The sequence below is a fragment of the Vanellus vanellus genome (assembly GCF_965231255.1).
Source record: "Vanellus vanellus genome assembly, chromosome: Z".
NCBI classification, from domain to species: domain Eukaryota; kingdom Metazoa; phylum Chordata; class Aves; order Charadriiformes; family Charadriidae; genus Vanellus; species Vanellus vanellus.
The window spans coordinates 11,139,842-11,152,169 of NC_138908.1; the positions used below are offsets into that span (position 1 = coordinate 11,139,842).

Consider the following 12,328-nt stretch of genomic DNA (forward strand, 5'->3'; position numbering starts at 1 on the left):
TGCCATTTCTCTTCATCTCTGGCCCACAGTTCCATAGTCAGCTTCTCAGCCAGACCTCCAACTGATGATAGTCATTGTTCTTAAGGCACAAATGCTGTCCAGCCCTTGCCTCATGGTGCCTTAGATATCACTACCTGGTCCTTGCCAGTGCTTTGATGGGAGATATTCAGAGAAAATGCTGATATTGCTGAAAGCACCGTCAGCAGCTGGTGTTCGGCGCCATAGTTTCCTGCTACTGGAGGAGGAGTTGCTGATGCCCAGACACTGTGCTGTAGGGTCTGTCTTGGCAGAGCTCCCTGCCCTCTGTAAGAGCCTGTCCCTTCCCAAAGAAAAGAACCCTCTTTCCTGCACAGGCACTGCACGCAGCCAGGGGCGCGTGAGCTGGCAGGTGGGGTGAGCGCTGAGCGAGTTTTAGGGGACGCGTAGCTACCAGAGCTATTCTTAGAGATAGTCCATAGCTTCCTACACTTATGGAAAAGTAACAACAGCAAGCCCTCCTGCACATAACAGCATGTGGAGCTGTGTTTTGGTGTCAGGTGGTGCACTCTCTATAAATAGTGTGTAAAGCAGATGGGGATGAAAGAAAGGTTGCAAGTAAAATTTGTACTCGCTGTCACCCGCAGGCTGCAGCAGCTGCTGCTGTCCCTCCTGCGGCCATGTCTCTGCCCTTCCAGCCCTGAGGGGACAGTTGTGCTCCCCCCATCAATGCTTGAGATTTCCTTCTGCAGGGGAGAGAGAGTATAGCTTCCCTGGAGTAGCGTGAAGATGTCCCGCTTTATGAGCAACCTTCTCTCTATTCCTCTATATTCTGGGGCTCGCTGGAAGATTATGTGATAGAATGGATTATTCCCTTCACCATACCAGTGCAGGGGGGGAAGCAACAGCAGATGTGACTTCTGAAGCTCAGAGGGGTTTACCTTCAGTTAGTACGTGATCCTTGAATTTGCTAGAGGATGGATCTTCCCTCAGCAAAGAGCATGCTACACAGAGTGCTGGAAACATGAGGCTTTCTGGTTTGCCCAGTGGCATTTTAGGCATAGGAGACGATTATAAATTAGACCAATAACATCGCTTTTCTGCCTTTATGTCATTTATTCCACTTGTTTGTCTTGACCTGTTTAAAAACTGTCTTAACTAGTTTCATTTCGTTGTCTAGTTTGGATATGTTACTGTTTGAGGGTTCAGACAGTTGGGGGAATGTTGGGTTTTACCCTAAGATATGTGCACCTTCGCATCCCTTTCCCTCCCCGAAAGGAGTTCTTGCTAGTGTGTTTCTTTCAGCTTTCTAAACAGTTGGAGTGCGGGAGTACATCAGTTCCAGCAAATGATAACTTAAGCAGGGTCAGCTCAGCACAAGTGGGGCAAGAGAATCTGTATGTGGTGGAAGCGACTTTGTGCATTGTGGTGCCTTTTCCCCACCATGCAGCAACTCTCATGATTCAGCCGAAGACCTGCCTGCAGAACCTAGGCAGGCCTCAGCTGGAAGTAGAGCAAATTCAGTCTGCCACCGTTACCTTTCCTTTTTTTCTTTTTTTTTTTTTTTTTTTGTCCCATCCCTTCCTTTTCTCTAGAGCTTGCAGTATTTGGATGTGTCTGTCCTGGGTGAGCTGGTTCCTCGGCTGTGTGAACTGATCAAAAGTGGAGTAGGCCTTGGCACAAAGGTATGGCTGTGATTTTAATAGTTCATTTGGAAATGGAGAAGGGAACACAGAGCAGTGTCAATGTAAATACTGTTGGTTTGACTGTCTCTTTTAAAGTGACAGCTTGCTCTCATTCATACTGGAGTAATTTTATGAGTCTCAATCCACCTACATTACTTGTGTTTTTCTGGATGTGTGCTGCCTTAACCTCCCTGGGCTGCATGGCTGTTGTGCTTTGTGATATTTTAGTGCAGAAGGTTGTCCTTCATAGCTGTAAAGCTCCCAGGACCATCTGAGTGTGGGTCCTAGTAACTTTTTCACTTCCTTATTCAATTCCTGTCATTCATTTGTTACAAACTTGTTTTCTGCTTCTATCCTTGGCTCCCAGTTTATCAGGGCAGAGGCTCGGTGAGCCTAGATCATGCCATACAAGTGCATGTGCACTCGCAAGCACCACAGCATGCATTAACAGTAATAACCAGGAGCTAATACTGTTTTATCTTACCTTTGTTTTGCCTTGCAATCTTCCAGGGAGGCTGTGCCAGTGTAATTGTGTCATTAACCACACAGTGTCCTCAGGACTTAACACCCTATTCAGGTAAGGTTTCTTTCCAGTGCCAAGTTTTAAAGGTGCTTTTTGTTGCTGTTCTGTAAGTAGTATTTCCTCCCTGTTGGCCTTTGATTTTATCACAGGAATGATCTTTGCATTTGTATTTTTGTCAGAGAGCTGTTTGAAGTTGCCTTGTAGCTATGAGACTGGGATGCTGGGGGTAGGTCCTAGGGGTGTTAAATACCTCACCAAGTTGGAAGAGGCAGGGGAAGGACTTGAGGGAATTCGCTAGTGCCCAGCAGGAACAGGTGGAAATATGTCCAGGCTTTCTTGGAGCAGACTAACAATGCCTGCGTTAGTGCAGCACTTGTTCCTTCAACTTGAGTTGTGGGACGACCATAAACAGGGACTTTGCTTCCTTGGGTCTTAGTCTTCTCTTTACAATTAATTGTGATTTGATAGTAGAAAGAAGGTCACCTTTCTGTTGCAAAATAGAAATAAAGCTGAAAGTGTGATCAGCTGGGGTGCTTACATACAGGAACATTATGGACGGGGCTTGGAGCAACCTGATCTAGTGGGAGGTGTCCCTGCCCGGGGCAGGGGGGGTTGGAACTAGATGATCTTTAACGTCCTTTCCAACCCAAACCATTATAGGATTTTATGATTATCAGTCGAGGTGTGCAGGCTGAGGCTGGCAAACCACTAGCTTCTGCTGAGCCTTGCTGTGTTACACTGTGCACTTGTTTAAACATAAGGACCAGACAGACCTATAACCCCACAAACATGCAGTGAGGAAAAATGCATAAATTCAGACAATCTAACAAAATGCAGGCTATTGTAATTCTTGCCACAGCAATAAAAACATGGTACTTCTCTTCCAACAGGCAAACTTATGAGTGCTTTACTTAATGGCCTCACTGATCGCAACAGCGTGGTACAGAAGTCTTTTGCCTTTGCTATGGGACATCTAGTCCGGGTGAGCTGGGGTTTGAGATGGTTCTAGGTTTCATTTTGCTTTTTTGTTGTTGGGTTGTTGGTTTTTTTTTTTTAAGTGTTTGAGTGATTTGAGTCTTTTCCCTGTTACAGACTTCCCGGGACAGTAGCACAGAGAAGCTCCTGCACAAACTCACCAGTTGGTACATGGAGAAGGAAGGTATGTTGCTTTTGGGGTGCTCAGTTACAGAATACAGCTCCTGGTGATAACAAAGCTGGTAAAGAAACATTTCTATATTGTGATGCTTGGTTTCAGTGGCTGAATAATTCCCATGCATCATTTTACAATACTGTGCATTCCTCTGCTTCCCAAAAGGCAGAACATACTGCTAAAGGAACATCGTCCTTCCCAGTCATAACGTGTGATTGTTTTGCTCCTTCAGAGCCAGTTTACAGAACAGGCTGTGCTTTAACTGTGCATGCTATGGGCCGCTACAGTCCAGACGTAGTGAAGAACCATGCCAAACATGTGCTGCCATTGGCTTTTCTTGGCATGCATGAGGTTCCCGATGAAGAGAAAGGAGAGAAAGAGAATTCTACTCTGTGGACTGAAGTTTGGCAGGAAAATGTACCTGGTAAGTTGCATTAAGAGTGGTAAAAGCTTTCTGGAAAGCATAGGGCAAGAAATGTCATGCTTTCTGGAAATCCATTTTGGAAATACAGAGTTCTCATGGTGAGAGATTTGGAAAGCTTGTTTCCATTTTCTTTCTTGCTAAAGATGTTCTGTATGAATTTCAGCAGGTTATTTTCTTTGTGGCTATTTAAAATAATTACAGAGGTGTTGATCACAAAGGATACACAGACACAGTCAAAAGTATTTTAAGACTGTGAGGCACTGAATGCCACTCTAATATGGCTCTGATTGTGGCTCAGATAGCTAGACATCATTGGAAATTTCGATGGCTGCTGCACACTGTGAAGTTACAGAGATCTTTGGCCTGTATCTCAGTTTGGAGATCTCTCTGGTGATGCCTGTGGTCTCAACTTCAATGAATGAATCTGTGCTATAGAAGGGCTATTTTACCATGCTTTCTGTCTGTAGAGGAAGATATGGATGCATGGTGAAATGGTATTGCTGGCTCCTTCTCTGATACGATTTCAGGTCTGGTCCCTCGGTCACCAGATTACTTTTCTGGAGTCTGTGAAAGGAGCTGCAAAAGGGTTTTCCAGTGACCTGTTCTTGTAAAAAAAAAAAAAAAAAAAAAAAAAAAAAAAAAAAAAATTATATTCCTTAGAAACAGGCTAACACAATGTATAGTGTCTGCCACATGGAAGGATTGAGATAAGCTCTTTGTCTAGATTTATGCTAATGATTTTCTTTGGGGGCATGTAGAAAACAGAACCCATCTTCAATCAGCCTGAGAGGTATTCTTCACCCCTTTGCCTGAAATTGGCCTTGCTGATATGTTTCATCGCCAACAAAAGATAAATCTGTAACTGCTTTTTTTTTTCTCTTTTTTTTTTCTTTTTAAATATCAGATTTTTGTTTGTTCTGTGGCAAAGTTACAGTTTTCCTCTGTTTGACACACAGGTACTCAGGGTGGCATCAGACTGTATATGCAGGAGTTGATAACCATAACCCAGAAGGCTCTGCAGTCCCAGTCCTGGAAGATGAAAGCCCAGGGGGCAGCTGCCATGGCATCAATTGCCAAACAGGCAGGCTCCCTTGTACCGCCGCATCTGGGAATAGTGCTCTCGGCGCTGCTGCAAGGTCTGCCAGGGAGAACCTGGACTGGGAAGGTAAAAAAGGAACTGGCACCTCGTGGATCGCTGTGAGCACCAGCATGTGGCCCTCAAGCCAAGAAATGCAATGTTCTGTGCTGCAGAGCAGCACGTGTAGGAACTCTGGATTAGGGAGTCTGCCTTTTGCTTGCCCTGCATTTAGCAGATACAAAAATGACAGGGAAGATAAGTGGGTGGACTTTAGGTTGCTTCCCACTTAGACTCCTCCCACTGCACCATATTCTAGCCTTGAGGGGTACTGCCTTGTGCTCAGAGGTGCTGCAAGGCCCCATTCCACTGCCGGTCCAGTGCAGATGGAAAGCCAAGTCGTCTGCAGCCTCTACAGCAGGAGTGGCGGGAGGCAGACTTTGCTTCTCTAGACTGGTGTCGTAGGCATATTTCCCCACTGCCTCTCGCAGTGGAGTACAAAGGTTTTCCCTGTGCGGCAGGACTGTGCCATTTGGCTGTGCAGCATTTCTCAGCATTATCTGTTTTACTCATTGCAGGAGGAGCTGTTAAAGGCCATTGCCAGTGTCGTCTCTGCATGCAAGTAAGTGTCTTGAAAGAAGTGGTACTCTCAGGATCTGGGATCTCAAAAAGGAGGTTGTTGCACAGTGCTGTTGCCTGTCTGGTGCTAAGGAGAGTCTAGAAAGTTGTGAACACCATCCTGATCTCCCATCAGCATGTGAGGAGTCTCTCTCCACTCCGCTTGTTAATGTGTGGGTCACTGGTGAGAGCTGGGAGGGGAAGTGATGCTTCAGAGGGACCTGCAGAGGTAATTGGTTGATTTAAGGCAAGGAAGAGGATGTTGAGAGGCCAGAATTGCTAAGAGGAAAGAAGAGATTAAGGGTAAGGATGGACACCTGAAAGGGGAAAAGAGAGGAAGAGGTAGAAGAAGAGCAAGGGCGGGAAGTGAATGGGAAGCATATGAGGAAAGACAGGAAAGAAAAACTGGGAAAATAAGAGTAAGAGCAAAGAAGAGCACCAGAGTCTAACTTTAGTTACAACTGTTGGTAGGCAAGCCTGTACCTGGACACAGGAATTACTTCTTATTTGTGGGAAGCGTAGTGTTTGTGAAGGGTTTAATGTGGGTCTGATAGTTTTTGTGTGCATTGTGTTTCAGTGCAGAGCTGCAGAAGTCAGTGCCCAGCCAGCCCACCATCAGTGATATTGTCCAGGCTGTCGTGAAAGAATGTCGGAAAGAGAACCTAAAGTATAAGATGGTGGCACTGCGCTGTGCGGCTGGGGTGCTGCAGGCAACAAAGGAAGACCGGTTCCAGGAGCTGGCAGATATCGTCTTTCCCATGATAAAGAAGGTGACAGTTCAGCTTCTTGAGTTTTCCCTCTTTCAAAGCGCAACACCCAAGTGGTGACAATCTGTCTGATGTTAAGTACACGCCAGGCTTCTGCCCAGAAGGCTGCTGATGTGAGGAATACCCCACACTCAGCCAGATACTTGGTGAGCCCTGAGGGAGTTTTCCCTGTGCTGCCCAAATCCTAAATTAGCCCAACTGTTCTCTAGGCAGTCCTTCCTGTGGTGTCCAGCACTGCCCTAATACAGCGTTAAAAGTTAATTCCTGGCTGCTCTACAGGCAGCAGGGGACTCCTAGGAAGCTGTGTAAAGTCCTTCTGTTTAGTATCATCTGCAGTGCTTTGCAGCTCTGCAAGTGGGACTCATATAGCACAGGGAGATTTTTGGATGCAAGGCCATGGAGCCTGCTGTGCGCTTCTGCAGGCTGCCCATAGTGCCAGAGCTACTGGTAGCCAAAGGGACCTGTGCTCCGTCTGTATGGAGGCACTGACTGGGTACAAGGACTGGTGCGCACAGACTGCAAGGAAAGACTGAATTGCACTGAAGCCTGTGGCGAGCCTGCCCTCATCCTTCTGTCGATCATACCTTCCCCCCATGGCCTCCGCAGAACTCTCTTGAGAGCATGGGCACGGGTTTACCAAAGCATGACGAAGAGGACGAGGACATGAGGGAGAAAGAGGTGCAGATGGAGTCCCTGATCTGTGCCTTCGAGACCCTGGGCAAAGCCTGGCCGAGGAGCCCACAGACACAACGTAAGTCAGCTAATGGTGTTCAGACTGAACTTTTGGCTCTTAACTGCTTCCTCTTAAAATGAAAAGGGGGAGGAGGGATGGATGTGGAGATCACGTGTGGAGTGGGGAGGCTTTTGAGGAGGTGCAGGATCTTGCTGCCAGCAGCTTGCAGTATCTTCAACGAGAAAGCTGCCCCAACAGCTTTCCCACAGAGTAGCCCATCCTTGGGGCAGTTCCTTTACTGTTGTCTTAAATTCACTTCACCAAACTGTTCTGAGTTTGTGGAGATAGACAGGATGCCTGAGGTGGCTTGCCTAATCAAAAGCAGCCTAGTTCTGCTGCTCACATTTATGTTTGCATCAAAGCTGGTACAAGGTGGAGGAAGTGGGTATATCTGAAAAAAACCACAACAGGTTGCTTCTATTACCATGCTAAAATGTGTTATGCAGCTGTTTATCTTCCAGTGTTTGTTAATGAGAGTGTTGATGTGGTGAAGATTGTCAGGGTCACTTGATGTTGACTTGCTCATATGCAGTGACTGGCTTGAGGTCACTTGGAGAGGAGCACAGGGAACACCTGGCAGACAGAGCAGGAAGTGTTTCCTTCTGCCTTTCCCCGTGGTAACACAATGACATCCTTATTTCTCTATAGGTTGCTATCGCCAAGAATTTTGCAAGTTGATGTGTGACCGCCTGAAACTCAGCACGTGGAAAGTGCAGCTTGGAGTGCTACAAGCCATGAACGCCTACTTTCAAGGGTAATTCTCCTTTCTGCAATCCACTTCAATAACATTTCTTTTCTTTAGTGCTTCAAACTGTTCGATGAAATTGAGGATGACACTGTTCTCAGAAGTTGAGCGGACTTCTGTCCTAGTGATGCAGGGTGTCTGACAGTGTTTTTGCATTTGACAGGCTAACGCTGTTTGATGAGGAGCACTCAGACCCTGTGGCTTTGACAGAAATACTGTTGGAAACCTGTTCATCTATCACCTATTCTTTAGGTAAATGGACTTTTCCTGGTTTGTGGTCGATGATGAATTGCTTCTCAGTACATTCCTCCTCTGGGGGTTGGCTGGTAGAGGAAGTGCAGAATAAGCCTAAGCTAATAAGCCTAAATGTCAGAGATGACATTTTGCCCTTCCTTGCACTACGCTGCGCTAATTCTGATTTTGCTGTAGCTGTTGAAGACAGTACTATGCAGGGTGCTGCACAGCGACAAGTAAATTCCTCTGATGCAAGAGAGCTTTGAAAGGGGAGGGAGAGGTGGACAGCAGGCTCCTGTGCATGCAACCTCTCAGGAGTGCAAACTGGAAAGTAGTAATTTTCTCCATGCAGAAGATAAACCCCACCTAATCAAGCTGTTACTGATTTAATGAAATGCAAGTTTTTCTGCTCCACAGTTCAGACTTCTTGGATACATATGCATTGGAGAGACTCAAAATTTTCTCAAACAGCGAGTGCATGAAGCTCCCAGGCTTTGAGGCAGTCTGTGCTCTCCCTGAGCAGAGTGCCCATGGGGCTGTAAGTGTTGACATGTAATGTTGACAGTCGTGGGACTGCTTATTACTTTGGTAGTGTTCCCACTTGTCCTGTGACTGTAGCAGTGCCCCAGGTCTCCTAACACCTCCATGTGGCTCTTGTTTCTGGTATGCCTAAAGGCAGCACCTACTTCAGAGCTAGCTATGAATCCAGAGACCCCTTTGGGGAAAGTTTCTTTTAACTGTCAATCATCCTAAAATGAGACTTTAACAAGATTTTAGCTCAGGAGACCAAATAACTTTTCATGACAAGCTTGTGCTTGATGGAATAGGGTTTATGTACCCTCACTTAATGCTACTTGCTAAAATTTGGATGGTTTATAGCCATCACAACTTAGCAAAAGAACAGTGTGTTATGCACAGAAGTTGTGATCACATTGCAGCTATGTCAGCGTTGTTCCCTTTCAACACGTCTAAGGAACAGTAGCGCTGCAGTAATAGCAGAGGTGATGCTCAAGGCTTGGTTGCCTTCGCAGCCTCTAGTTGGTTACTTTCTGCCATTCAGATGTGTCCCATTGGGGAGCACTGCAGACTGACAGCACAAACGAGCTCAGTGAGCACCACAAAAGTGGTCTGGAGACCATGGTGGTGACTGCTGTTTGTAGTTAGTGTGCCTTTGGTTCTCAATGTGGTTGTGGGGTTTTTTGTTTGTTTTTTTAAATCCCTTAGAAAACAAAAGCTACACGTCCATAAGAACAGAAGCTTTGTCTGTGATACAACTGCTGCTCACCAAACTGCAAGGTGAGACTTTTTCCTTGCCACCTGGGAGAGCCACTGTTCAGTAAAGAAGGCACCTGGCTGTGTGGCGTGGAACCCTGGAGAGATGGCACTACCTTCTGCTTGCAGCACTGGGTGATTTCGGGGCAGTGGGGACTTGGAGTTCTGTGCTTGGTGACTTAGGAAACTTGGAGAGGGCATGAAGTAACTGTGGATAAAATCAAAGTCTAAAGTACTGTTGGATACTCCTTGTGTGAGGAAAATGTCCAGCACAGAGTGTTCCACAGAGCTCCTCTTTGTGCAGAACAGTCATTTTTACCCTTTCAGTGCCAAGTTTAGTTCTTTATTGTTAATTTAGGACTTAAGCCTTGCAGAATTTATTTCAGAGTATGAGTCTACTAAGGTCTCAAGGTAATATGTGTCTGCACTTGTTCTGTAGCAAATGGTTTCTTTGGATTTCTGTTATGCACCTCACATTTCCTTCATTCCAGTAAAAATCTTCCATTACATGAAGCAATTGTGAAGTGGGAAACGTGGTTCTTCAGGCCCTTGTTTTCCCATGCTGCAGGCCTAGACAATCAAGCCTAGTCTAAATGGGCATGACTCCCTGTGCAGGAGGCAGCACGTGCACCCGAGTGTCCAGCTGAGCTTGCCTCCTCAGTAGCCTTCTCCTGGACGAGCAGTACACACTGCAAGTAAAATAGTGCAGCAGTTGTTCTTTCAGCCTGTCTGGGGATGGAGATGGCCTGCTGTCTTTTTTTTTTTGGTGTTCTGGTATTCATGTCCAGTGTCTCTGTCTTTTATCTACACAGAAGCTCAACAGTGGGAAAGCCTGACGCCAGAAAGCAGAGAGCACCTCATTCGTTCGTTGGCTACGATGGCGACAGATAGCAGGCCTGAGCTACAAGAGAAGGCATTTATATTGAAGAAGACACTTGAAAATCTTGACTAAGTTGTAAAACACAAACTACAAAGTGCCATGTAAAACAAAAACAAAAAAGTGCAGTGGTCTGAAAACCAAGTGGGAAAATGAAGATTACTCTGTAGCATGCATCATTCCTGGCCAAAATAAAAAATGCCTTAAATTCTTTTCCCCGTTAATGTTATTTTTACTCTTTAAAGTTGATGGTTAGTTGTTTTATCAGTAAATACCTCCAACGATCTGCCCTAGAATGTTTGTAAGTGTAAGTGTGCAACCTAAAAAATGTTGAGGGCAAGTTGCTTTTTTTTTTTTCTTTTAATCGGCAAAAGAATGTTACTTAGATCCCCTTTGTCCTTCAAAGGAATTGTTGAAAAAACACCAGCAGAGGAAGTGAAAAGCTATTTGGTTTTCACTTGTGTCATGTGTGGAGACCTTTCACCTGGTGTCTAAACAGTAAATCTTCAGGACTCTGTGGTAGAGCTAGTGTTTGTTACCGATAGCAAAATGCTTCCCTGACAAAGGCTGTGTTAAACTCCTATGGCTTCCCAGGGGCAGGGTTCCATCTAACACCCACCTCTGCTTCTCCTGCTTGCTCCTCCCTTGCAGCCTGTTGTCTGTGAGTTATGAAAGGCAGAGTACTGTTACCTTCGCTCCTTCTTCCTTCTCTGACCTCAACATGGATTGACCGAGACTATGCCTTCCCCAGCTAGCAACCTCGGCCTCCCAAACTTTAAATGAGAACTTTTTTTTTTTTTTTCCTCAAAGGATGCACAAGAGAGCACTTTACTGAGCTGTGTGGGACAAAGTTAGTGCCCAGGTGGAACACTGCTCTTCTCAAAGTTGTTTTGCATGGACACTCCTCAACTGCAGGAAGAAAAAAAAAAAGAAAAAAATAAAAGAAAAACAATCTTTTCTAGATATGTTTTTGAAGAGTGTTCGAAGTTTGAAATGACACATTTTTTTAATAGTGGTAATGTTTTATTCCCTTCCTGTTGGTAACCCTGTTCTTGCTTGGGAAACCTGTAATGATTTAGACTTGTCAGTATTTGTAAGAAACTGAATCATCTGTCATTTCTCAGCAGCCCAAGTCATGCTGGTTTCTAGCAAATACTTTTTAATTTGCACTTAAGAAGGAAAATTATATCTGCATTAAAGTGGAGTAAAATTGCTATATGATGATGTGGCCATGCTGCCTGTCTCCTGTTTTTGCCCTCCTCAAATAAAAGACAAATCTGACCACTATAGCAACAGACTTTTAATAGTGTAAAGTTAGCACTGCACCGTAATCTGACCAGTATGTGTACAGCTTTTTGGGGATAAATGCTTTGCTGATGGTGAAATAAATCATAAGTGTGGGCAATATCATGTCCATGGCTTTCAGCACAGGAAGGCTTTTTCTTTTCTTACAGTCTGCAGCTCCTTTTAGATTTGGCCTGTTAGGGAGAGGATTGCTCAGGTAACGCCACGTTTCCTCCATGCCCATTTACTCAGAATCAGGTATGCAGTACCTACTTTTCCCTCAGGTGCCATTTCCCATTCAACGTTTTCCGGTACTGTAACAATCTTGTTGTCTGGCTTGCTCTCCGTGGGAAGGGAGGAATGTAATTTGTGCACACCTGGTAAGAAAATGTCAGCAAGAAATGGGCAGAGCTGTCCCACTGTGGCTCTCGTGTAGCAGAAACCTCAGCGAGCACTATTGCATTGTACACTCGAACTGGTCAGTGGGCAACTCCTTGGTGCTGGGAGCTGGTGCTATAACGTTTTGATTTACACCTTGTTGCAGGGAGCTGCTCTTTGTTTACGTGTAGTTTGAACTATTGAGCACAGTGTACATTTAAAAATTTTACTGGGCAAATCACTTTGCAGTATCTTTAAAGACTTGCTTACCATGACATACAGTGTCATGAGGGCTCATTTTTTTTGTATTAGATGAATATTACCAGTGATGCTTTGCTGTAGCAGCTCATTGTCTGACTTGGGTTTTTTCGTATTGGTGAGTGACAGTAACAGAAAAGCAAGAGCCTCCATGTCTCTGGCAATTTGTTTTCACTGTGGACTGGAGTATTCAGAGGCAACGCCTAATATGGTCAAGTGACCATAAGTAGAGTAACTGTAATTGTTGTCAATAGCAACCTGAATTTCTCTATTGGGGATTTACACTAGAGGGAAGAGCGTATTCTAGGAACTCTACAAACAGCTGGATT

The 12,328-nt window shown here is 45.2% G+C and overlaps 1 protein-coding gene across 1 annotated transcript in view; it reads left to right on the forward strand.

Annotated features, from left to right (window-relative positions):
* Positions 1 to 10,292, forward strand: part of ECPAS (Ecm29 proteasome adaptor and scaffold) — a 62,786-nt gene extending 52,494 nt beyond the window's left edge. Inside the window, exons 38-50 of the mRNA XM_082497235.1 lie at positions 1,572 to 1,661; positions 2,172 to 2,238; positions 3,075 to 3,166; positions 3,277 to 3,343; positions 3,567 to 3,758; positions 4,715 to 4,923; positions 5,412 to 5,455; positions 6,029 to 6,221; positions 6,825 to 6,969; positions 7,600 to 7,705; positions 7,860 to 7,948; positions 9,155 to 9,226; positions 10,015 to 10,292. Coding sequence (XP_082353361.1) covers positions 1,572 to 1,661; positions 2,172 to 2,238; positions 3,075 to 3,166; positions 3,277 to 3,343; positions 3,567 to 3,758; positions 4,715 to 4,923; positions 5,412 to 5,455; positions 6,029 to 6,221; positions 6,825 to 6,969; positions 7,600 to 7,705; positions 7,860 to 7,948; positions 9,155 to 9,226; positions 10,015 to 10,154 — 1,506 coding nt within the window. The 3' untranslated portion in view covers positions 10,155 to 10,292. The remainder of the gene's footprint in view (positions 1 to 1,571; positions 1,662 to 2,171; positions 2,239 to 3,074; positions 3,167 to 3,276; positions 3,344 to 3,566; positions 3,759 to 4,714; positions 4,924 to 5,411; positions 5,456 to 6,028; positions 6,222 to 6,824; positions 6,970 to 7,599; positions 7,706 to 7,859; positions 7,949 to 9,154; positions 9,227 to 10,014) is intronic.
* The last annotated feature ends 2,036 nt before the right edge of the window (positions 10,293 to 12,328 follow it).